At 40.9% G+C, this 25,475-nt stretch overlaps 2 protein-coding genes across 2 annotated transcripts in view; both read left to right on the top strand.

The window, feature by feature from the left end:
- Positions 1–7,263, top strand: part of banp (BTG3 associated nuclear protein) — a 36,298-nt gene extending 29,035 nt beyond the window's left edge. The window contains 2 exon segments of the mRNA XM_020658508.3: positions 2,005–2,145; positions 4,630–7,263. Coding sequence (XP_020514164.2) covers positions 2,005–2,145; positions 4,630–4,746 — 258 coding nt within the window. The 3' untranslated portion in view covers positions 4,747–7,263.
- A 412-nt stretch (positions 7,264–7,675) lies between these two features.
- The window catches only part of LOC114921856 (zinc finger protein 469), a 225,333-nt gene continuing 207,533 nt past the window's right edge, over positions 7,676–25,475 (top strand). The window contains exons 1-2 of the mRNA XM_065957405.1: positions 7,676–7,798; positions 21,925–21,977. The gene's annotated coding sequence lies outside the window, so the exon portion shown is untranslated. The remainder of the gene's footprint in view (positions 7,799–21,924; positions 21,978–25,475) is intronic.

Genomic DNA, 25,475 nt, shown 5'->3' on the forward strand with positions numbered 1-25,475 from the left:
CTGGCTTTTTTTGTTTTTTGGCAAGTTGATATGTTCTTATTAAACTAACCGAGTGAACATCGATGACATGGATTGAGCGAGTGCAGGAGGGCGCCTCCTTCCAGGATGTGTATTGATATTCAATGATGAAGGTATTCAATGATACCACGAGATTCTTAGAAGTTCGGAGACAGAGCCAAGCTAGGTGATTCCATCTGCTAAGCTAATGTTGAGCCAATCTAACAGTTCAGCCGATCGCTCGGCGGATGGTTTTGATTTCCCTTTCCGACCGATCAGCGTATTTTCTAACTTGTTAAACTATTTCTCTAACAGTCTGATCACTGCTAACACGTGTCCTCCGGGCCAGTGCTCTAATTGATGAGGAATGTTTTATTGTAGATCAAACACTGATTCATTTGACTGAAGTCAAAAAAGAGTCTCGCTCACTTAGCCTCGATCCATGTCTGTTCTCGAAGTGTCCTGGTTGCCTGATCGGGTGAGTCAGACAGACTTTTTAAAACTAATAGCTTCCATCGGGTCGGCCGGTGCCTGGCGCATTATGGTGATGAGGCGGCAGATTTTGTGGTAAAACTGGCAAAGTGTCTTACGTGACGAGGCAAGCTGGTTGGTTTTAGGTGGTGGGGGTGGGGGGTTAACTGAACCTTTGATGCCTGTCACTAACTCAAAACTTCAAAGCAAAGGTTGGACCGGGGGCTGGGAGGCAGTGTGGGACTCTGGGATTGAAAGGGTTAGGGGGCAAGCATCGTCTGTAATTGTGGTTTGTGTGTGAGGGTTTGGGTTTTTTTCTGCAGGCTTGCATATTCTCCTTTAACATTTTGAATGTCTGTGTGGAGCATGCCTGTGCCAGTCCCAGCACTGAATGCAGCTGGAAGCAGTCTGAACCGGAGACCAAGACCTCACATGACATCGCAACGAAAGAACACAAAGAAAACATACATATGAAAGCTGCCAGACAGAAGACACTGGAAGAGGTCTGTTTTCAGTTCAAGGCCTTGAAACAGGGAAAAATCAAAATGAGATCATACTGTCAGTTCATGTCGGAATGCACCCCCTCCCCCTTTAAGACAGTTATTGTTGGAACACACTGGAGGATAGTAGTGTTGTCTCTGACTTCTTCTCTCATTAAAACAAACATGAGCACACAAAAACCCCTAAGTGAACGTATCCCTCCATTCGTCTCTGTGTGTGTGTCCGTGGTGACAGCATGATTGTATGTTAATTTGTAAATCTGTTGTCACATTTCAAATTAACGACAGTGCTTTGCTAATCCCAGAGCATGTGTGTGTGTGTGAGCCACTCATCAAAACACACACACGCTCTCCTTTGCGGTTGCAGTCTATCTATAGGAATAGCCTCAACAAACTATAGGAATACCCAACAACAAGGCAGCTGCCCCACTCCGCTCTGTAATTAGTGTGTCACAACCGCAGAGCACTGATGTCGCCTGGCTGACTTTCAACGCTGTGGCGAGATTAGGATCCCCCTTGCATTCACTCGTTTCTCTGCCAAAGCTTTTTTTTTTATATATCTTTGTCAAAATATGACTTAAAATGAAATAAAACGAGCAGATCTTGTTATGAAGCCCAGGAAAAGAAACTTGTAAAGATTATAATTGAGTTGAATGCACCATAAAGTCTCGATGTAAAAACAAAACGCTGGATTAGAAGGAGTGAAAACAGCAGGACTGAAATGTTTATGTACTTCACTCAGATACCCCGTGTGACTTGTTCTTTGCTGCAGAGTTTCTTGTTCGACACTGCACATGTACACACTGATGGCTGTAATCAATAAAGGAACATAAACACATCAGATAGGACATGAGGCTTTCCGCTGTTTGCTTTGATTTGGTTCTTGTTTCCAGCGGTGTGTGCTTTACATCAATGAAGAGCCAGTCAGCTGATGAAGGGGGGGGTTCACACTTTTGGTAATAAGAGGAGATGAAGTCACTGATGTTTAATGTTAAGGATGGTCTCTCTCTCTCCTCTCCCTCCTCGTCTGTCCTAGGTGCTTCGTGGGGCTCAGCTCATAGCAGTGGCGTCAGCTGATGGCGGGGCTACAGCAGTTGAAGGTTCCCCCCTGCCCCCCGACATCCAAGTGCAGTACGTCCAACTGGCCCCTGTTGCAGATCACACTGCCGCCGTACAGGTAAAACAACACACACACACACACACACACACACACACACACACACACACACACACACACACACACACACACACACACACACACACACACAGAAAGAAAAACACACCTCCCAGGATCTTGTCCACATGTTCACAATTGTTTGTTATTGGGTTGCATTACAAGTTATCAATATGCAGCTATCGTCTCAGATAAAACAGACCAAAGAACGAATGTAAATCACTCCAACATGTTTGTACCCTCAAGATCAGATGAATCATTTAGCTTCATCCACATCCTCTAAACAGACCTAATTGTTATGTCATGTAATACATAGACACAATTTCAGGAGTTCTACACGTTTCTTCCTTGTGATTTTTTCTCTCTTTTTGTGAGTCTTATTTCTGCATTTAAGCTAAACTACATAACTATAATTTGTCAGCTTTGCGTTACTCTCTTTTTTTCATCATTATGGCTGCTGTTTGGGCCCACTGATATTTCACGTGAAAAAGTGGAGTAGATGTAGTGTTAAAATGAAAAGAGAGGTCACCATGTTGCTTGAGAGAACACAGCGACATGTGGAGTCAGGATGGTGCACAGACACAGGGCACAGCTGTGTTTGAAGTGGTCAGGTTAGCCCTGTAAATAATATAATAAAACAGCATGTTACCGTTGCTTTTTTTAATCCCTTTAACATCTTTCCCTTGGGTTTGAACATTTTCTACGCTTTCGGCCCGATGTGAGTCAAGTCTGTGTTGTGTTGTTATTGTACAAACAAAAGAGAACTTCAAATGGAAAGTGTCTGTATGAAATACCAGCGGTGCCCTGCTCCAGATCTCCCTCTAGACTTAATCTGTGTGATTGATCATTTTCCTCCCATTACAACTAGCCCAGAGCAAATGTGGATAACCAATGCATACATGTTTTGGATTTTTCAGTGAAGACTTCAACCTAACCTCTCAGTTAGACCTTGTCTTGTTGTTGGTTTGTTGTCTCTCTGTTGCCAGGTAATTGTTTTCTTCCTCCTGTGCGTACAGAGGTGATTAAAGCATCTTGTATTAAGTTTTTTTTTTTGGATCAAGAACAAACTGATTCATTCCAAAACACTGTGTCTGAAGAGCACTCGCACAGAAAAAAGAAAAGGATTGTCGCACCGTGCAGAGTAGTTCCAAGGTCTGTGCTCCACGTTGCTTGGCACAGTCAAACTGATTGTTTACTTAACTGATTTGTTTGAAGAGGATATTTTTCCCGTTGTTTGATTGTACACAGATTTGAACACAGCTCTACAAAGTTGGCCCAGAGTTAGTCATCAGCTCTGGGTTCAATAAGGGCACATGGACAGAATATCTGTTGATTAACAATACGCTGTTGATCAGGAGTCGTTAAGAGACTGTTTCTGTTTGACTACAGTCCCAAAATAATCTTCCAACAAAACAGATTGTTGCTAACAGGGCTGGGAATCTTTTTGTGTCTCACCATTTGATTCGATTTTGATTCTTGGGGGTCACAATTCGATTCAGAATCTATATTAGATTCAAAACGATTCTGGATTCAAAGTCTATTTTTCAGGATCTTCTCCAGCCATCTGTGAGACTGGCTGAATTTCTTGCTGCTCCATTTGGCGTTCTACTGACTTAATGAGCTAGCCTTAGCACTTAGCATGGAGTGACTGATTAGCCTAGTCTAGTTGCTAACAGCGAGTACAGTATGCTCAAATAGACTCTCTTTAACCTTTAACAGAATATAAACCTACAAATCTATGTGTCCAGTATTCCATTGAGTGATATTTTTATATTTCAGAGGGAATTTTTGCATGTTTGCAAAAAAAACTGAGGCTGAATTTTCATGCAGCATGATTCATCTCCAGCTCTGGTCTAAAATCTGTTCTAACAGTCCAGCTTAAGGAGACTTTGCACAAAAGAATGCTGTTCAAACCAAAGAACTGATTCTCCATCAGTATTTACAAGTGGAGATCTCACAGTTCAACATGTCCAGCATTTCATTATCTCTGTGAAACACATTTATGTACATGACTTTGACTTGGCACTTTTTTGACCACCAGTGGTTACATTGCATGTTTTCTGTGTTGTGTTTGTGCTCCAGCTGTGCTCCACTCTACACTGTTGTCTAGTGACAGCATGCTGGGCTGGGAGAATTAAATGCTGCAGGTGTGTTTGAGGGAACCTTTGGCATTCTTTTGAGGAAGGAGTGAGTCACTCTTCATGGTCATCAGCCAGGACTGAGTCATGAACCTCTCTCATGATTTGTTAAGGATTTTTTGTAAGCCGCACAAAACCTTCCTGTCTGAAGCGGACCATTGAGACAGTCAGAGGGCATCAAAACACAAAAAGCTCATCACTCATCACGTCTCTCTTCACCTGTCACTCGGCCTCTTTTTCTCCTGATATATTTCTGCTCTGATCTCTCCTGTCACTTCTTTGCTCTATGCAAAACATTTTCCTGTTGCTACTTAAGAGTGAACTTTTCCTTATGTTTCTTGTGTTCCAGGCGGCTGAGTTGGCCCCGGCCCTGCAAGCAGACATGGAGGTGAAAGAGGCCATCCAGGGTGCCATACAGGGAGAGAATGGCGAGGTGGTCCAGATTGTCACATCTGTGGCCACATGAGGACCCTGTATGGCTCAACAAAGTATCACAGCATCACCTAACCAGTCTCGATTGAACATAAAGAAGTCAACAACTGCTTACGGTCTGAAAAAGCAATCAAGTCTGAACGACTTTAAAAAAACTGATGAGACACAGGGAAGAAGCTTTTTTTTGTTTGTTTTTTTATTTTCCTCTTCAAAACTTCTCACTCAATTTGTTGCCAACCAGATGTCACCATGTGGAAGTGTTCACACTGAGTTTGAAAAGACCCTGATGGGCCAAAAATCAGATGTGGTCTTGCTGTTGTTTTCATCACCAGAAGGACCTGGCTCATCGCAAAATACTCAGTGGGATTATAGTCTATCGAGGGAGGATGATGCTTATGCAGACCATCACCCTGCCACTTCATCAGCAGAGACGCTTGTTTACAACAGCCTGGAAAACAGTAGAGTTCTTTGGAGTCAAGCTGCTTGGCTAACTCTCTAAAAACCCCCATGAGGGTCTGTAAAACCCCTTAATCCTCACCTCAAACAACCAGTACTTTGCTCCCTCTTTTCCTGTCATTCTTGTCACAATGGACGGCAGTGGAAAATAGATTTCGCTGAAGACAGCTAGCCTTGGTTGCTCTTAATCTGGTTCTCTGTAAGTCCCCATTCTATCTCTCCAGGCTGTGATCCCGGCCGTCTTTTACTCCTCTCAGCTCGTTTTCATGATGCTTTGTTTGTTTGTTTGTTTGTTTGATTTATGTCATTGTAACATAGAATGAATATTTGGAGGGCTTTCATTGTGGAGATAGAAGACCATGAAATAGAAGAGATGGTGCCAGTGGAAGACATTTCAAGTTTCTTGTAGAATACCAAGGAAGCCCTGAAGTTGGATATTTCCACCCGCTTTGTGTTTGTGAAAGATACATTCATGTGAATAAAACATGTTTGTGGTTGCCATAAAAAAAAAAAAAGTGGTTTCTTTTATGCATTGACTCTTTCTTTCCAGCTGGATCACCAAAATAGCTTCAAGGATTCCCAAGACATGACATTGCTTTCATCCGAGACAAACAGACAATTGATGGGAGCGTGAAATGCACGTTTGGTTTTTGAGGTCGTGTTTTATGTCGAGTAAATTTATTTACTTTTTCTCAAGTAAATAAGTATCATGTCAACTTCACTAACCATTGGATTGGACTACTGTAATGTCAGCAGTACTGCACAAAAAACCAAACATTTACTGATCCTCAACAAGGTTTTGGTCAAAATTGTTAAATAAAATAGTCGTGCTGGTTAAAACAGTTTTATTTTTTTACTTTGATAACAGATCTTCAGTTCCACTCTGCTGGCTGCATGGACATGTTTGTTTCTCAGAGAACATGTGTTGTTTAGGAGTGATGTTCAACTAACGATGAATTTGTCTGCAGTGGACAATAAAAAAGAGATGAGCGAGACACTCTGCGGCTGTGTGTTGCTTTGGAGTAGTTTCCCATGCTCAGTGTGATGTAATCGTGTATTTTGGAAGGGGGGATAGAACCAGGCGACAAAATGAACTTGATAAAACAACAACTATGGTCTTGGCTGCTTCCTTGTTTTGTTTTTTTTTCTTCTTTTTTTTCATCCCATGTCTCAAACTGAACGTGTGTTTCTGATGTTAAGGTCCAGTTCCTCCCGGGCTAGAATGAACAGGGATAGACTTGTGGGTCCTCCCTTTTGAAATAACCTCGCTGTAGTTGAGTTCAAATGTTGGCTTGGACGACTGCCCACCCCCCCCCCCCTCCCCCGACCCCTTCCATTACATTTTGGACTTGGAAGGAGAACAGGCTTTGCTCTTTCTCTTCACTTTTTACAACCCTGGGCTCCATCCAAGAGCTGGAGTGGTTACCATAGCAACAGCAACCCTCTCTCAGGCTGCCCCGAAGAGAACCTGCTGAAAAACAGATATGAATGATAGACGGAGAGATGAGATTATTTGGAAGCAGATGGCATGTTTTCTGGAGAAGGAGTGGAGTGACGGACAGAGAGCATCTTTTTCTTCTTTCTCTGAGCCGCTCTGTGTTCTCTGTTACAACATGCAAGTACCAACCTCTCCTTGGCTGGCTGCATATTTTACCCCTGCTCAAACATTTTACAAGCGTGGAGGAGTTGTCAGGATGTTAAAAAAAAGATAAGTGAACATATTTGTTGGAGCAAAACTGGCCAAACACGACGCGTCTCCAGGATCATAAATCCTAAATTGTTAATCTTAGGAAAACAAAGCTCCCTGCAGTCAGGATTTAACCGTCTAATGCACATAGAAAGATTACACCAGAGCAGCAGTGTCACACTTTACAGCGTATACACATTTATTTATTGTCTCACATGCTGGATTTTGTAAAAACAAGGTATGAAATACTTGCTAGTTAAAACATCTCCTCTAGAAAGATCTTGTTCCTGTGGTTTTGATTTTTGTTTCTGTATTTCTTGATGTTTAAATGAAATGATCATAAGTAGAATTGTCTAAAATCCAACTGCCCTTCTGGTTGCCATACAATTAAAAGCTGTTAAAAACGTTTCTTTCTGCGTTTGAAATACTGCAAGTAGCCTTTCCCACAAACTTGATCTGTGCCTGGGTTTGTTTTTTGGATTGTAGCCTATTTATTTTTATCTTTTGCTTGCTTTTCTTCTCTGCGTATCCTTTTGTAGTTTAAGACATTTTTATATTTATTTAATTAATTAGCTCTGTTGTTTAGGCTTTTAAAGAGGTCGAGAGTAGATGTCTGCAAACGGAAGTAGTCTATAGCTTATTCCGTGTTTTTTTTTAATTTATTTTTTACCGAATATTCAAAAATATAAAAAAACCGGCTAATTAGAACCAGAAGGGAATTCCTTTGACTCATGAAAGTCAGTAGGAAGAGTGAGGAGTGGGTGCGCGGAGGACAGCTGAGGGAGCGTGGATGGGAGGAACTCCCTCAGCTTAAGGAGCAGATGTGAGGAAGAGGAGGGGTACAAAGTCATCCAGAGAATAGTTACAAAATACTTCCTCTCTGCACAACATGACAGCCCCGACACCGGACATCGAATGAATGCTCCACATTTCAGCTTCAAAGGTAAGTTGGACATTCAGTTAACTGTCGGTTTTGGTAACTGAAGTGCGCATTACGTCGATGGACTAAAGGTGAACCTCGAACGTGATGACGTGAGGGCGTGACGGCTTCGCCAGGTGCTACGTGACCTCTGTGGTGTTAGCTTCATATGGCTACTAGAGGTAGCCTTATTAGCCTCCATTAAAGACACAGAGAACCAGCCTGTGATGGTGTTACTTAGAGGTACCAAATGTCTGAATTCATTACTTTGATTAAAGTCTCATTTTTGGTCCCCAGCCTGAACTATAACACATCCAACTTTTGACCAAGTAATCAAATTGGACTTTAGAGATTCGAGCACTGCTGGTAGAGAATAACATTACTGGGAAGTGTATTATCCCTCCGCCCCAGTACAGCCAGGTGTTCTGAATACTGTTTAAATGGACTACCAAGTAGGGCTGGGCGATATGGACCAAAACTCATATCTCCATATTGTTTAGCTGAATGGTGATTCTCGATATATATCAATGTCTTTTATTAACAGTGAAAACACATGGAAAAATAAACGACCTGTTTGTGAATTTAAAAAGTAATATTATAAAATAAAAATGTTCTTTAAATCCAATAAAAGAGAGAGAGAGGAGGAGCAGACAGTCAGTCATCATCAGTGAGATGAGAAGAAGGTCACCTGGCACCTCTGTAACGTTATGTTAATGCAACATAAACTAAATCCATATTAACCATGTTGTCTTACCCTAGATCTTATATCGATATATCACCCAGCCCTACTACCAGTATGTGCCACTTTAGAACTGTATGATAAAAGCAATATACGCACACTTAATACTATTGAGCTGAATATCAGCACGGCTGTGATTAGGCAATCAGCCTATCCAATCAGTGTCCTGCTGGTATTCAGTACAACTGCACTTCCTCTCTTTTGATATTGTGCAATTTAAAGGCTACCCAAAAGTCTGCTAATGGGTATGGCTTTGGTAAACTAGACATGATATGATTTATTAAATGAGATTATATAAGGCTTTGGGCTGGTAGGCTGATAATCAGTGAATGCAAAACTCCTCTCTTGATAACTAGGAGGCCAGGCGTGTTTTATGAGCGTCAGTGCATCACATCTAACTGGCTGATAGTAAGTGTCTGAACTAGAGGCCTTTACACGATAAACTCTGTGGTCTGTTTGAGTGACTGTCGACAATTTTATTAACATTTAATCCCATTATGAGCAAATATCATTACAGGATGTTGAGAAAATACTGATACTGTAAGCTGCAGGAAACTAGTCTATAAGAAAATATCTGGCTTTATGTAATAAATGTCGCCCCCCGGTGGTGGAATGAACTTCCAAACTCCATGTGATCTGCAGAGTCCCTCTGCACCTTTAAGAAAAAGCTAAAGACCCAGCTCTTTCATGAATACCTACTAACTTAATGATGATGGTCTCCATATTATTGATGATGATGATGGTAATGACGATGGTTTTTGTTTGATAACAACGACTTATAAGATGGTTTCTATACTGATTAGAGCTCTCAAGAACTGCCCTCAATGTTGTGCTTTGCCTCTGGTCACTTCCTGTCAGCACCTGTGTGTCCAATCAGACTCAAAGCTGATCGTTTGCTCTTACTCACATTGTTCCCTTTTTTCTAGATCCTTGCTTGTGTTGTTCTTACTCTCTGATGTACGTCGCTTTGGAGAAAAGCGTCTGATAAGTGAATTGTAGAATAGTAAGCTGCATTTGGAGCCAGCAGTACACTGACCACAGTACCTGATATTGAACATCTTCTGCCCCAGCTTTTTCTTGTTTTCTTTTTCTTGGAATGCTCTTTGGCAAATGGCAGACGACAACTTTGATTGATAACGTCTGTGAAAATCAGCATTAGGGTTAGGATAGCCCCGGTTTAAAAGGCTTGTATTGTTCTTACAATGGAGGTCAGGGACGGAAATGACTGCATCCTGCAGTGTATTTTCTTTTCACACTTGGTAAGTTATATCATCCCAGAATGGTTCTTTGTTTTCAGACGCATTTGGGACCGAGAGAGGCGGTCCAGTTTGGATTCTGATTGCATGGGAGAACGACTGCTTGTTTGTTGAAGCCAGAAAGCTCTCACGTGATGAAAGTTTCTCTACACTGAGCAGCGGTGTAAGTGCTCTGAGAAAGGCTGTTTTTGATTAACTTCCTCTTATCTTTGTTATGGTTAAAAAAAAAAAATGGATTATGCCAGACGTGGCATGCAGTACTTCAATTAATATCTCCAGAGTATGTTTCCAATAGTACCAAGAGGTCAGCTAAGAAAAACAAGGACTCAGAGGTCTCTGGATCTGTGAAGGCTAGTGTCTGACTCTGCATCCCACCATCTCTGGTTATGATCATACATTAACCTATCACAGTGTCACTGTGTGTGTGTGTGTGTGTGTGTGTGTGTGTGTGTGTGTGTGTGTGTGTGTGTGTGTGTGTGTGTGTGTGTGTGTGTGTGTGTCCACAAGCTTCTCCTTCATGTTCAGTACCTTTGTGGAGAGAAAGAGGTGCTTCATTGTGTTTTTGAGGTAACAGTTTGGCTCCTTTTGGTATTTTAACACTCAGGGTCTGGTTATTCAGGGTCCTGCTCTGAAAGCACATCTTTCAGGCCAAACTCCAAAACCCAAGAAAACCTGCCACTGAAGTCACAGCGGACAAAAGACAGAAAATACTTGTGCCTGCTTTAAACTCACAATTGGCTTTTTTTTTTTTTAAACTTGGAGAGAAAGCTGGTCGAGCATGTGTGACTCAGGCAAAGGTGGAGATGAAGACCTTTTCTGAATTTGTAGAGTGCAGGGGAGGGAACAAGATGATCTTTGGCTGACAGATTTGTAATGGAATGAATGAAAGAGTTACACAGAGAGATATGGGAAGAGGAGGAGGATGGCTAAAGATCAACAACATGATTTCCAGTTTCAGGAGGGCTAAAGAGAAACCAGGGCCCACCACCTTCTCAAAACATGCATACAAGCTATGACAGGTGTTTACAAGCTTGGAAGGAATTTGTAAAACCATCAATTTCATATTTGACATTATACTGATAAAATGATAGAAATGATGTTTTGAAAAGTGATGTCATACTACACAATATATTTAAACTACAAGGCGTTTAGATGGTATGAGTACACATGCCCTTGTTTTCTGTGGTCCCCCGAGCTGTAGCGTCTCCCCCCCCCCCCCCCCCCAGAGCTGCTAAGGACTGATTTGAAATAATGAAGCACTACTGCACTTTACACATGCTGCAGTATGGTTACTCTGTGCAGTAACTATTATTCCTGTGCTTTTTGTATATATTGTGTGCCGCTGTATGTTGCCTAACCTGCTGTTTTAAAGAGGTCATATTCTGCTCTTTTTGGGGTTCATATATTTAGTCTATGTACTAAAGTATGTTCACAATAACTAAAGTTATAAAGTGTCTGTTTTCATGTCCTGCCGCTCCGTGCACCGGCTCTCTTCTGACTCTCTCTCTCAGGCTCTGAAGCGACCACGTTCAGAGTCCCCACGTGGGCCAAGTCTGATCTGATTGGTCGGCCTGTCGGCTCTGCCGTAATTGGTCAGTCGCTCAGCACGGTTCTCGGAAATGTCCCGCCTCTTTTACCATATTGGGAATGCAGCCACTGGCTCCGTCCGAGGGTAGCATAGACATTAGCACGTTAGCACTACTGTGCTACCGCAGGCTACGGCATATCGTGGGCGTGCTACAGAAGTTAACGGGCGTGCAACATGAGCTGCTGGGCCACAACGAGCCAATGGGCTGAGATCAGTGATCTCACACTGACAATGACGTCACACTGACATTTTTTTTTTCGAGGGGGGCTAGAACCGAGCGTTACATGCAGCTAATGCTACAGCTAACAGGAGGACGTAGGAGAAGCTGTGTTTCTGCGGACTTTGACTTTTTGCACATAGATGTGACTAAACATGCACAGGACACTTAGAAAACACACTAAAGAGCAGATAAAACCAGAAGAAGAAGAATATGGGACCTTTAATATATTTTTTATCTTATTTTTATCTTTTTTTTATCTCATAGTTTGCTGCTGGGTTGTTTGTCACCAACCAAATTTCGTTGTAGTTAGCCTTTTACTGTGACCATTCAACCGACATAATCAGCCATTTTCCAAAAGATTTCTTGTTTATTGAGGTTGAGGTTTCGGTCGGGCTTTGCTTTGGTGACTCTTGGCGTTCATATTTATTACTACATTCCCTGTCATATATCTACTTTTAAAAACTCACTCTACAGTACATGACTGTTTGTGAACATGAAGTTTTAATCCTCACGTTTGCAACTGAATAAGTTGTCATCGATTCTTCCTTAAAACTGCTCTTCAAATCACAAGCTCAACACTTCTAAGCACCTTCATGCCTCACTCTCTTTGTTTTCCTCAGTGACATCTAGAAAGTGTTTGGCATGATGTAGACGAGAGAAAAGAAGCAGCAGATCTTCATTAAACGCCTCACACTGAAACAAATCAAATGTACCGTTTGAGAATGAAAAACAGGAAACAGGGATAAGGATGTGATGTGAATCTCTCAGTTCAGCCTGAGCCATTACAGTTCGGGTCCAATCATAGTCCCCAGCTGTAGGACGACAGTGGTTCAGGGTCGTGCTGCTGTGGTCATGATGCAAGTGAAGACAAGAGGGGGGAAAAAGTCCGGGGACTTTGATGCCTTCCAGCTCTGATAATTATCTTTGCAATCAGCGCTGAACAAGAACCCTTTTCATTTCAAGTATCCACCCTGCCTGCACCACTCAGCTTAAGAACATGAGGTGGATGTTGTCGTACCCAGCTGTGTCTCGGCTCAGCAATTAGAGAGTAGGAGACGAGATGAGGAAACAACCACAGGTCATGTTGTCACTGCTCGCTGACATGATGGAGGGAGTGTGCCTGGAAGTGACACCTCATGAAATCTACAGAGAAATATGATTTAAACCTGAAAGATCAGGACGCACTGAGTGAACTCGTACACTCTAACACGACATCAGAGTAGGTCAGTTTGTTTGTTAAGAATCAGCGAGGTCGTTTCATGAGACGTCTGAATCTTTGGAGAGTAAACATTTATTTGGAATATGAATGTGTAAGCCGTACTGATGTGTAAACGGGTAAGTGATACCATGTATATCTGACGCGCGTGTGTGTGTGTGTGTGTGTGTGTGTGTGTGTGTGTGTGTGTGTGTGTGTGTGTGTGTGTGTGTGTGTGTGTGTGTGTGTGTGTGTGTGTGTGTGTGTGTGTGTGTGTGTGTGTGTGTGTGTGTGTGTGCAGTGTAAAGGAGACTCCAGAGAAAGCATTCATGTTTTAGTCTTGGCCATCTGGTTCAGCTCTTCTTGATCACATGTTTAGTGGCTGGAGGAGTTTGGTTACAATACAAAAACTCACAAACACTTTGTCACACACACACACACGCACACACACACTTTGTTCAGGTTTAAGATTTCCTATGTTTATGTGTTATTTTCTTACAAAGGGTGTGAATCTCTACTTTACAACAATCTGATTCAAATCTCTGTTCAGGGACAATTCAATAAAGATAAACAACTCCTCGGTCGGACTACATTTGGTACAGTATTGATCTGATCCGATGCAAATATTATGGACTGCCAAGTCTTTTTTTTTATTTTTTTACTTTATGTAATTGAGAAAAATGGGGGAACAGAAAATGATCAGAAAGACTTGTCCTTTTGTTTGTTACTCATACAACAATAGACGAGCTCTGCTGTACAAATAAATATTTTGACTTCATGTCCAGGGACTGTGGTCATTGGGGGCAGCAGTGGGGCAGTCCGTAGGTACTTGGGTTGGGTCCCGATGTGGAAGTTGTTCTGGTTCTGATTGCCCTTGAGCAAGGCACTGGTGCTGGCTCTGATGCGCTCTCTGCTTAGCAGCTTGTATTAGCCCCACTCTGACATCTCTCCACCAATCCATGTCCACAGGTCCTGTTTGTGCATGCGTGTGATTTGGGCCAATGTGTGTGAGAAGCATGTCTCTATAAATAACTGTGTAAACCTGAATTTAATAAAGTATATCTAAAAATCTAAAAATCAACCATGTCCAGGTGTCTCACTTTAACAGTGAGTTGCAGGAAGAAATATAAACATTAGTTCTTACTGGCACAAAAATATACAGCTCTCCTGTACGTCTTGATCAAAAATCCTGCTGGCACTTAAAAAATATATTTAATGGGGCGCTGGTGGTGCAGTGGTTAGTGTGCGCGCTCTATGTATGGAGGCTGTAGTCTTCTGGTCCAGGTTCAAATCCCACCTGTGGCTTCTTTCCCGTATGTCGTTCCCCACTCTCTCTCCCTGATTTCCAACTCTATCCACTGTCCTATCTCTCCATTAAAGAAATAAATCTTTAAAAAAAATAAAATTATATTTAACCCCCCCAAAAAAACAAATCCACATAATGCCAATATAACATAACATAACATATAAAATGATGATTTTTGCGTCACTGGAACCGTCTTGCGGCTGTATTGCTGGCCGCCGTTGCCAGCTCAGCAGCCGAGACAGAAGGCCTGCCTGTCTGCGGCGGTGAGGACGAGGAGGCGGGGCCGGCTCGAGCTGGGGTGGACTGGTAGTGTCGGTGCTCTCACTGTTTGTCTCTGGACTCAGACTTCTGGAAGAAATCTCTGAATCAGTTGAGGAAACTGACTTATGTAAGTAAGTCCGTAAATATATGTCTGGAAACCTGAACTTAGTGGGAGTGGCCTGCGGTGCTGTGCATTCTGGGATTTGGTGTCTTTCATCCACATGAGCCAAAAAGACACTTTCTGCCTTTTCTCGGCCAAGAAGGCTCCAACTTCAAAATGTATTTCACATTTCTACATATATGACCCAAAGTCAACACAGATTCATGTTTGAATGGGTCTAAAGGATCCCTTTAAAGTAGAACCAGCAGCAAATCCTCAGTGAACTGGTTTATAACCATCAGCTGTTTCCTGTTACACTTGGGGCTCTGCAGTCTGATTCACTCAAATGTTTAACATTAACAGTAATTACCAATTTGGTCAAATGTATTAAACTTTACTTTGATTCTCTGTAGAATAAAACGATATCATTCTTACTCATGCATCTATTATGCAGTGGTTACACCTTCAATGTTCTGTGTCTCATCAGTCATCCTTTCTTCTTATCTATCTTCTCACAAACATTTACTACCTGCTGTTAAAGTTAAGTTCTGATGGATTTATCCCCAGGTAGCATCAGACGGTGGTGAATTAAGTTTTTTTTATCAGGTTGTAATTTCTGAGCTCATTTATAAGAATTGGGTCACAAAGCGGTCGTTGGTGTTGTGCAGGGATCAGTTGATGATGATATAATGCAGGAGATGAAGGAGGAGAGAACATGACTGAATGAAGGCTTAAAAACATTCCTGGTTTATGATGCAGAGTGCTCTCTGAAGATCTACTGACAGAGGTATGACATCGTGCTCTGTACTGTGTAACAGTGAGACATCAGATGTCCATATTACTCATGTGTCATTTACATTTTTTTTATTGAGTCTGCCAACTCAGATAAGTATTTGGGGATAAACAAACCAAACCTTAAAGTCTTTATATGTGATGTTTTGATCCAGCAGATGTCGCCCTTGAGCTCCAGCATGAAACCAAAACAACTCGCGCTGCATTGTTGTGTTAGCATGCTAATGCTAGCGATCTTTATTATGCTGGTATCTTCACACTGCATGTAAATTTACCTGAAATGAGCGTGATCTAGAAACACAGTTAAGCAGTGAGTACAGTATGTTATTCTTCTTTTCTCTAGTCCCTCAATTAAACAACTTTTATACACGAGGGGAGGAGTCAGCCGGCCGTCCTGGCGATGTAAACAAAGTGAAGATAGGACTCTGAAAACTCTGAAAACATCACAGACAGTGGGACTCGGGTGTTACACCCATTGTAGACAGTCATGACTCACAGAGTTATTTTCAGAGGAGATACTTGATTTATATTTAAGTGTGAAAAATCACATAGAAAGACTTTAAATAATTCTTTAGAATTAGAGCTCATTCAATATCTTCATCTGTCCCGGGCTTCCTGGCTAGAAGGATAACAGATCAACTAAAGTAAGACAACATTTATTCTAAAATTCTCATGGATTTTTTGTTTTCTTGTGTTGATACCCTTGTATATTATTCTAACTTACAGCAAATGTTCTGGACTTACTTCTTCTACATTTTTAAAAAGAGAAGCAACAGTCACAGATCTCTGGTTCTGAACTGGATAAATATGATGAACCTGCGTTGGTCTGCGTTGCTTTTATTAAACCTAACTCACTTTCATGTGTGTGTTTGTGGAAAACACATCCATTTGAATCCCTTTCCTGATATGAATCAATTATTTCTTTTATAAGCAATACATTTTTATTTATATTCTGTGAAATACGCATATTTGTGTTCTTTCCAAGAAGTGGATGAGTTGAGTGATACAGCTAACATGTCTAAACTTAGTCAGAAGACTGGGAACGATGGAAAATGTTGAGCTTCATCCAAAGGTGATAAAGGTAACATTCCTTTAGCGCACACTAACAAAATGTCTTTGATTAAATACATTCAAAAAAATTGTAAAGATAAAGTTTTGGTTTTAGCTGCTGGATTATTTGTTTGCCGTTTGCAGCAAATTCTTTGGGCTTCTTTTTTTTTACTTCCCACAGTGATGACAAGACACCAGGAAGCTGCTGCATCAGATCAGAACTTCAAACTCAAGAAGATTTGTTTGAACGTTTTGACAGAGCTCTGCTGTCTCTTCACCTCCCAAGAATCTATTCAAAGCTAGGCTAACCACCCATTAATTTGAATGTCCTATTCTAGTGACAACACATTTTAGGCAACAATGTGATGCTGAACTGTTCTTTATGCGTTACATGAACGCCCACTGGACTTTAAAAATGTTTCTTCCTTACATGCACTCTGTGAGTAGTTACACACACTAAGATTTATCCTCATAGTCCACTGCACAGCTCCTACATTACACCTTTTGTACATTTTGTGTTTTTTTATATATTTCATATTTTACATTTTTAAATTCTATTTTATATATTGTAATATCTTCTTATACTGTATTATTTAAGTTGTTGTTAGTTCTGCTTTATTTCCTTGTTAATTGTTTAGCACCAATACACCAAGTCAAATTCCTTTATGTGTAAATGTACTTGGCAATAAACCCAGATTCTGATTCTGATTCTGATTCTGATTCTGATTCTGATTCTGATCCTGAACACCAAAATAATAACAGCAACACTTCCAAGAGTTCTTCCAGATTGGAGATGTGTCATTCATGTGAGCTGTGTGCTCGTTGTGATGCTCTAAAAACTCTGCATGTTTGATCAAACTGGAAACCAATCAAAAATGGAACCAGCCATTAAAAAACCCACCCTCGCTGCACCTCAGCGTAATGATGTGTAATTTGAACATCTGACTCAGCTGAACACGACTCGTACAGAGGAGTCTTTCTGAAGAGCATGCCAGACGTGTTGGCCTTCTTTCACATTTTGTAATCGATCTGAGAGCACTTCAGATTTTCAGGCAGTTAAAGTTCTTCTAGAAAAAGAATGCATCGAATGTCCGGGCGTCTTCTACAATTATTCCTGCTTAACCTTTATGAAATCCTTTAATTGACACAGGTCAGCAGGATAAAGTCACTGTAGTGGTGACAGTGTCTGTGTGTGAACAGTAGTTTGAGTAAATATTTAGAATGGAGGCTCTCATGTCTTGGTGTTATGATAGGACATGTGATCTGGGTCATTACTGAGCAGACAGACACACGGTGTTATGAAGTCACTGCTCGGACTGAGTCAATGTATTTTGATTAGCAACCAGATCCTGGTCTTTACTGATCCATCTCTCTATTAGCCGATATATTATTTCATCTCTCTCTGCTGTGATTGCTTCCTCATGTCAGGCCCACACAGGCCTGGACTATAGGTGGGTTTAGGAGCCCCTGTAATGCCTCTTAGGCCATCTTGGAGTCCCCCCATGGATGCATGAGTGCAGGGGACACAGAAGCCTGCTGATGAAGACGTGGGTGGTGGGATAATACGAGGGCTGTGCAGGTTTAGGAAAGAAGGGGATTTGGGTAGACACATACCTTGGGCTTGCCTGGCACTGATGAAAGAATTTGGATCTTTGGGATGCAGGAACAGATGCTTCCACCTAGATCACCATGTTCATGTATACATGCAGACACTGGAGGTATTGTAAGTGTGTATATGTGTGCTCTCTGCCTCTGGGAAGGGGAGATTACTAAGTGATTAGGCCATGATTCCATTCAAGTCTGTTCAGCAGAGTCCTTCATGTGATGGTTCTTAAAGACAGGATATGTTTCATCCATCCATGATATACACAGGGGGAGCTCTGGTTGTCAGTTCTGCCCCAGGTGGAGTGTACGTCTGCCCAAATGATCTGTGTCAGGAAAAGCGTTGCAGAAATGAGGAAAACAGCTGCGGGCGTTTGTTGAAAACACAAAAAACAGTCTCAGCCCCATTTTCCGCTGAAAAAAAAGGGCTTGCAGCACGATCATATGACAGACAAAGTGTTTATAATTTATTCTGCTTGTCTCTCTGGATAGCTGTCATGGTGGTGGTGGTGGTGGTGGTGGGAAGCCAGAGGCGTCAGTGGTGAAGGAACACCAAAAGTTTAGGAGAGGAATCTTAGAAAGGAAATCAACATGAAGCGCCAGATTCTGATTTGTGGCATCCTTTTATTTTTGTAATGAGAATGTTTTTTTGTTTTCTGCTCTGTACCAGGTGCTGTTGTCCTTTTGTTTATCAGCTAAACAAAATGATTTCCAGGTTGATGGTTATTTTCAGTGAGGTACAAAGAATAATTGCATACCCAAGCTTCAATCCAAAATCTCTGCTTTTTCTTTCTCCTAATCACATTTTCTCTCATCAGGACATACAGTACATGAGCTCAGTTGTTATGTTTTTGCCTGTTTCTATTTTGCAAGGTTGCAGAGTTAACTCAGAGAATATCATGTATATCTTTGATTGCACTCCTTGAGAAAGTGCTCAGAAAACTTTCTGCCGGGCGAGCAGATAACAATGCTCAACAATTACCCGGCCCAGCTGAGACGAGCGTGTGAACAGCGTCACCCGCGCTGACTGAAGGAGGCAAAAGATATTTGGTTTCCTCCGTGTGAAGACACACAAATCAAGTGTGAGGATTACATCTCTCTGCCTGCACAGTTCATGGTAACCAGAGAATGAAATTCAGAGTGATTTTGATAAGAGTGGATTGTTACTCAGGCTTTGGCAGTCGTTTTCTTTTGGCTTCAGTGATTTGGTGCTGGAGAGCTGGAGTGCATCCTCCTGCACAGACAGTGTTTGTGCAGAACTATATCTGTTCTGTGTGTTCCAGAGATACATCCATACGTCTGCTCAGGGAGAGTTACATTAAGCAGTACATGGAGGGCTGTGGGCCTTTTACAATAACAGCTCTCCACCTTGATTCAAACCATATGCATGCAACAAGATAATGTTTTTTTTATAGAGAACACTCTATAAAGAACAGTGTTTCACTCTTTTCATTGTACATTTGGGCTCAATCAGCAGGCCTTGAGGACTTGACTGTAAGGCTGTCATTTCGGGGAATGGGGGCACATTTAGTCTATAGATATTTACCACAGTGGTTGTAAACAACAGGTGAGCGTTACAGTGTGCGAACGTGCTGTTGACAATCAGATTAAGATCATGCATGACTGCAGGTGTGTTCATACCAAAGGAGAGTGCTTATTGTGCTCGATGTGGCAAAAAAGAAAGGTAATTGCAGGACTCGACATTGTGAGAGGTGACATGAATTTATGTCATTCGAGTGAGTCGTTCAATTCAAAAACTTCAATTCTACAATTCACTTATCAGACTCTTTTCTCCAAAGCGACGTACATCAGAGAGTAAGAACAACACAAGCAAGGATCTAGAAAAAAGGGAACAATGTGAGTAAGAGCAAACGATCAGCTTTGAGTCTGATTGGACACACAGGTGCTGACAGGAAGTGACCAGAGGCAAAGCACAACATGGAGGGCAGTTCTCTAATCGTCTGCTAAGTGAATTGTAGAATTACACGTCGGTGAATCTGACAGAGAGTCTCCTTTTGAACAACTTAAGAAAAAATAAGATATATCGGTGAAAGAGGCCCAATGACAGAGGAGACACAGAGGAACAGACTGCTCTAACATTATTTTATTGTTACAAACACCCATGTCTCCCCATAAGTTGTTAGAGTGTATCCTTGTATCTTATAATTGGATATTTAGTTTTTTGATCTTGAAAATGGAGATTTGGTTGTTTGTCATTTCCACCTGTAAGTGATATACGTTACCTCACATTTCTCTGCAGCTCATCCTTTTTGGCTTATTTTATCTGGACCCTCGTTTGTCTGCATTTACACGCCCCATGCCGTGGCTTTTCCTGTGTACATATTGCTTAGCTTTTCTAAGTGGCTACTGTACTGTAATTACCCACAATGCCTTCCACATGTGCTTCATGTCTTTTACCATCAACGCTCTGCAGGCTTATAGAAACAGAGATGACCTCGAGTCTCCTTCAGAGCATGAGTATCATGTTGAGTGGGAATGGTCCTCATTCCTTTGCACAGACATTTTTAAATTAGCTCCAGGGGGGATCCCTCTGCTTGAATACTAATGATCACATATCGGAAAAGTGCAAGCAGATCATATTTAAAAGAAGAAGCGATGTGTTTACATTCATCAGTTGTTGGAATATTTTGTATAGATGCACTGGCCTTGACTTTTTAACTTTGAACTTCATTAGCTTTTTACCCAAACAACATGAAGCTTTGAATGATTCTGCATGCTGAATCCAGTTTAATAAAGTCCCCTGTGGAAAAATGAATTACCGTCCCACATGCTGCAGCACGTTTTTCAGGCGATTGAGAATCAGATTCACCATTGAAAATCAACTGTAAAAGTGATAGTTTTGAACTTTCATTTCAAGGTTTTAGTTTCCTTTCTTCTTATTTATGGCTCTTTTGACAAACTCCAGCAGAGATAAATCACAGATGACGCTCTCCAACTGGACTGACCTCAGCTTGGATTAAAAAAAGGATCCCTGTTGTTCTAGTTTGGAGTCATTGTCAGCGTTTTAATTAATACCTCCCCTTTTGCTGCAGGGTAGGAATATACATACTTCATATGTTCTTCAACCCCAAGGCTAATTCAAAGCTGTCAAAATGAACACCCTGCCTGCCTGCACAATCTGCAGCTGGAGCAGCAGCCGTGCTCTGTTATTCATCCTGTGTGGAAAGTTGGATTAGTATAAATGTCTTTCATTTCCTTGAAAGTCTCCAAACTTCAGAATCCTGCTACCTTTAAGAAGTGGACCCGTACTTCACCAAATATCTGTTTTTTTTTTATACTTCTGGTGTTATTACAGTGTCTTTTATTGCTCTGCTTCGTGTGTTACTGTCTTACATTAAATGCATGGATAAAGGAAAACAATGTTTCAAGCCCTTCTTAAGAACACATGTCCCTCCCTCAGTCTATAGAGCGGGCACAGATTCAGAACAAACAGAACCAAACTGTTTGAGCGATGTGTTTTCATTGGCCCTCTCTCTCTTTGTGGATCTCTGGAGTTTGATTGACAAAGCGTGCTTTCCATGGCTTTAAGCATCAATCCAAAACATTCCGATCTTTTGCGTTTATTTCAGTGTTGGAACATGTTAATCATATTTATTTGATTATCTTTAATACGCAGCCCTTTATATTCACACACATTATCTTTTTTCAGTGACAGTGATCCAGAGTTTGAAACACTGTGTTGTGTTGGGTAGGGCTGATCTTTTGTCATTTTTTCTTGATTGATTGTTCTGAATTATTGCATTGTTTATCTCGCCAGACATATTCAGGGTTGTCATTATTTGACTTCTGAAGTGTGTCCAAGAAAGCACTGAAGCAATCTCTTGTTTCATGGTTAGTTCCCTCATGGAGCGGGAAGGGACAAAGGGAATGAAAGAGTCGCTCTGTGAGGATTCATCTCAGTGATTATTGATTGGGGATTGCCCTGGTGACCCTCATATGAGTTGATCTTTAATCACACTGTGAGAACCAGTCCTCTGTCTGAGTGTGTGAATAACATGTTTCTCCTCTCGTCCCTGTTAGGAGAGTGTGACCAAGCAGCAGAGAGACAAACGACTCAGTCAGACACTTCAACAGTAAGTGCTGGATTATTCTTTTTATGAATTCATATTGTATGTGTACCTTCTGCACGTACTATTTAAAGCGCTGTATTTTTATAAACAATTGTTTATAATGTATCACCATGGATAGAAGGAAAGGAGCTGCAAATCATGAAGTCATGATGAGCTAACACACTCTATGTATGAAGTGTATGTATGTGTGATTTGAACTGATATCACAGTGACTCAGCTCGTTCCTTCATGGAGGATAAACGCTGCAGGAAGTTAATCTGAACCAGAGGCTGGTATGAGCAATGCCAAATATATATTTTGAAACTTTTAAAAACTTTTTTATGGGCAAAGTATCTCCTGTTGACTCTGACCATCTCGAGGAGACAGAAGTGTGACAGTGAGGAAGCTGCTTTGTTGTTGAGAAATGACTTTTTGAACATGTTTTAACACATCACTCAAAGTCTTTTGTAAGAAGACGTCACATGATGCGAAATAATTCAAAAGTTGCTCAATGATTCCTTCCTAACTTTCTGACCACCACACTTAGGTATGAATCGTATTTAAGTTTATGCACAAATCATACACATAGCAGGTTGCTTTAGAGTAAAAAAAAACAGAACATTTACAACTTTAAGAGCATTACAAGACATGTCACATTGAGCCAATACATTATATGAAATGTATCAAAATATAAGATAAAAAGGCAATTTAAAAAATGACATTCAGCAAAAATACACGACTCAAATACAAAATATATTAAAAAATTCCTTAAAGGCTTTATATGTGATGTTTTGATCCAGCAGATGTCGCCCTTGAGCTCCAGCATGAAACCAAAACAACTGGCGCTGCATTGTTGTGTTAGCATGCTAATGCTAGCGATCTTTATTCTGCTGGTATCTTCACACTGCATGTAAATTGACCTGAAATGAGCGTGATCTAGAAACACAGTTAAGCAGTGAGTACAGTATGTTATTCTTCTTTTCTCTAGTCCCTCAATTAAACAACTTTTATACACGAGGGGAGGAGTCAGCCGGCCGTCCGGGCGATGTAAACAAAGTGAAGATAGGACTCTGAAAACTCTGAAAACATCACAGACAGTGGGACTCGGGTGTTACACCCATTGTAGACAGTCATGACTCACAGAGTTATTTTCAGAGGAGATACTTGATTTATATTTAAGTGTGAAACATCACATAGAAAGCCTTTAATTGGGTTTCTGCTTGTAACAGTGTAGTATTCTGCAGTCCCTGACTACACAGTCTTACCTTCCTGATGGATACGATTCACCTACTGGTCTTGCTTGATTGAAATGAATCCCGTATGATCCACCTGGGAACGTCTTCTCAGGACTTTCTGGTTGCAGTTAAGATGATCTTCCATCAACTTTAAACCTTAAATACATTTTTGATCACATAGTGTGAGATAGGACTCAAATGTTCTCTAAATCATCTATCAGTGTACAAACTTCATGCCATAAATTACAAACAGGAAGCAATTCACATGCAAATTATGATACATAAAGTTTAATTGAGTCATTTTTCATGTATGCAAAATCACTTAACCTCCCTAAGAGGTATTTCTGAGTAAAACATGAATTTATGTCCTCCATGATTGATTTACATATTATCATAGTTAGGAGCCGAGGAGATTCATTCATCTTCAGAGACTTGAGCTTTAGCAAAAAGAGTTTAAGATTTACTGTGAAGGAGTTGACGCGAGTCCTCTTTTTCAAAGATGAACTTTCCATCTGTGATGGGGAACATTATGTTTGTTACAGAAATGTCTTGGACTCAGATAAATTCAAATCAAAAAGCATGTTGTTCAGAATGTACCACAGGGGAGGCTTTTGTTGTTGTTGTTGTTGTTGCACTTTTTGTTGAAGTTCATTAGCAGCTTAACAAGATGTTAGCACAGCCACACAGATCTCTCTCTCTCTCTCTCTCTCTCTATTTATATATATATATATATCTCTACAGTAATTACGAAAGGAGAGCAGAACAGGGTTTTCAACAGAAGTGGCCTGCGATGCCAGGCCCAGCCACTAGGGGGCAGTGGTATAGTTATGGTGATGTGCAGAAATGAAGGATGATGATCTACCTACAGTACAGGTGCTGTTGTTTGTTTTTTGGTGGTTCAAATGTTTTTAAAACAGTTACTACATGTTGATGCTTTATTTCTTTGACCTACTTACCTACTTGTGCTCTCACATGTAACTAATCCTCTGCTTCACTTTTTTATCTTTCTTTATTATTTATTAGGATCCCCATTAGCACCAGGCTATTCTTCCTGGGGTCCAACACTCATCCATTCACACACACTTATACACAGAACAATTTAACAAACAAACAATCAATAAATGACCATCCATTTCACAGACCTTCTGCAAAAGAAGAAACACAAATCTGAATGATTAGCCTCAGAGAAGTGACTGTTTGCTAATCAAGCTGAATCTCTAAATAACTACCATGTAGGTAGTGCCCCTCTCGCCCAGAGGAAACAAAAAGCCTTGCATAAACTCCTCAAATATTTGGTCATTGTGACCATACTTTAAGATCACATTTGTACTGTAATTCACTTTACAGTACACTTCTCCTTCACATAATATAAAGTACAACTATTCTAAAAATGTCAGTACCAATAGTGGTAAGGATTACATTTTGACTAAGTTAAGTATATGCTTTCTCTTGGAAACTATTAGTCTCCAATAATTTTCTAGTAACCCAAGAGTGTTTGATTTGTTTCTGCTGTTTTTTTCCAACTTATTTTTTATTTAAATTTTTGGCACAGTACAGAAGAAAGAAATAGCATAAAAAAAAAAAAAAATTAAATACATTTAAAGAAACAACAACTACAAAGAAAAAAAAGCTGAAAAAGCTTCAGCCAATTCAGCGTGATACATTTCGCTGCTGCTGTAAACAGAATTTGAAGTAAATAATTTTAGCTCCTTCTCCCTATCCCTTCAGGTTTCATTCCCAGCAGGGAGAATCTTGTGTCCAGTGGGATATCAATATGCATTATTTCCTCAACAGCTTGAAATACATCAGTCCAATCATTTTTCAATTTTGGACATGACCAGAATGTATGCACATAGTTTCCCACTGAGGCCCCACACTTCCTCCAGGGGGGTTCATCTTAGCTATTAAATGTAGTGTTCTAAAAAACCTTAAGATTTGGTTCTTTTAACACCAATAACTACAAAGCTTAGATAAGATACACGGGGCACAGATCTCCAACATTAAAAAGTTCACTTGCTTCTGTGTGTTGAGGTCATTCACAGTGACAGTCTTCTTAATGCTGACAGGAGGTAAAAGCTTTAAATGCTGCAGTGTGGGCCCTGTATTACCTCTCCTTCTCAATGCTTCATTACCTCAATGTGAGCGCTGATTTATGAGCTACGCTGCAAATGCTGGGAGCAGTTCCTGTCTGGGGGCTGACATCCACCCACTGATTGCCACTATTTGTCTGTCTGCATGTGTGTTTGTGTGTGTCAGATGTGTGCATGGGACAGCTGTGAAGGTTTGT

Source organism: Labrus bergylta, chromosome 7 (genome assembly GCF_963930695.1).
Source record: "Labrus bergylta chromosome 7, fLabBer1.1, whole genome shotgun sequence".
Classification (NCBI taxonomy): domain Eukaryota; kingdom Metazoa; phylum Chordata; class Actinopteri; order Labriformes; family Labridae; genus Labrus; species Labrus bergylta.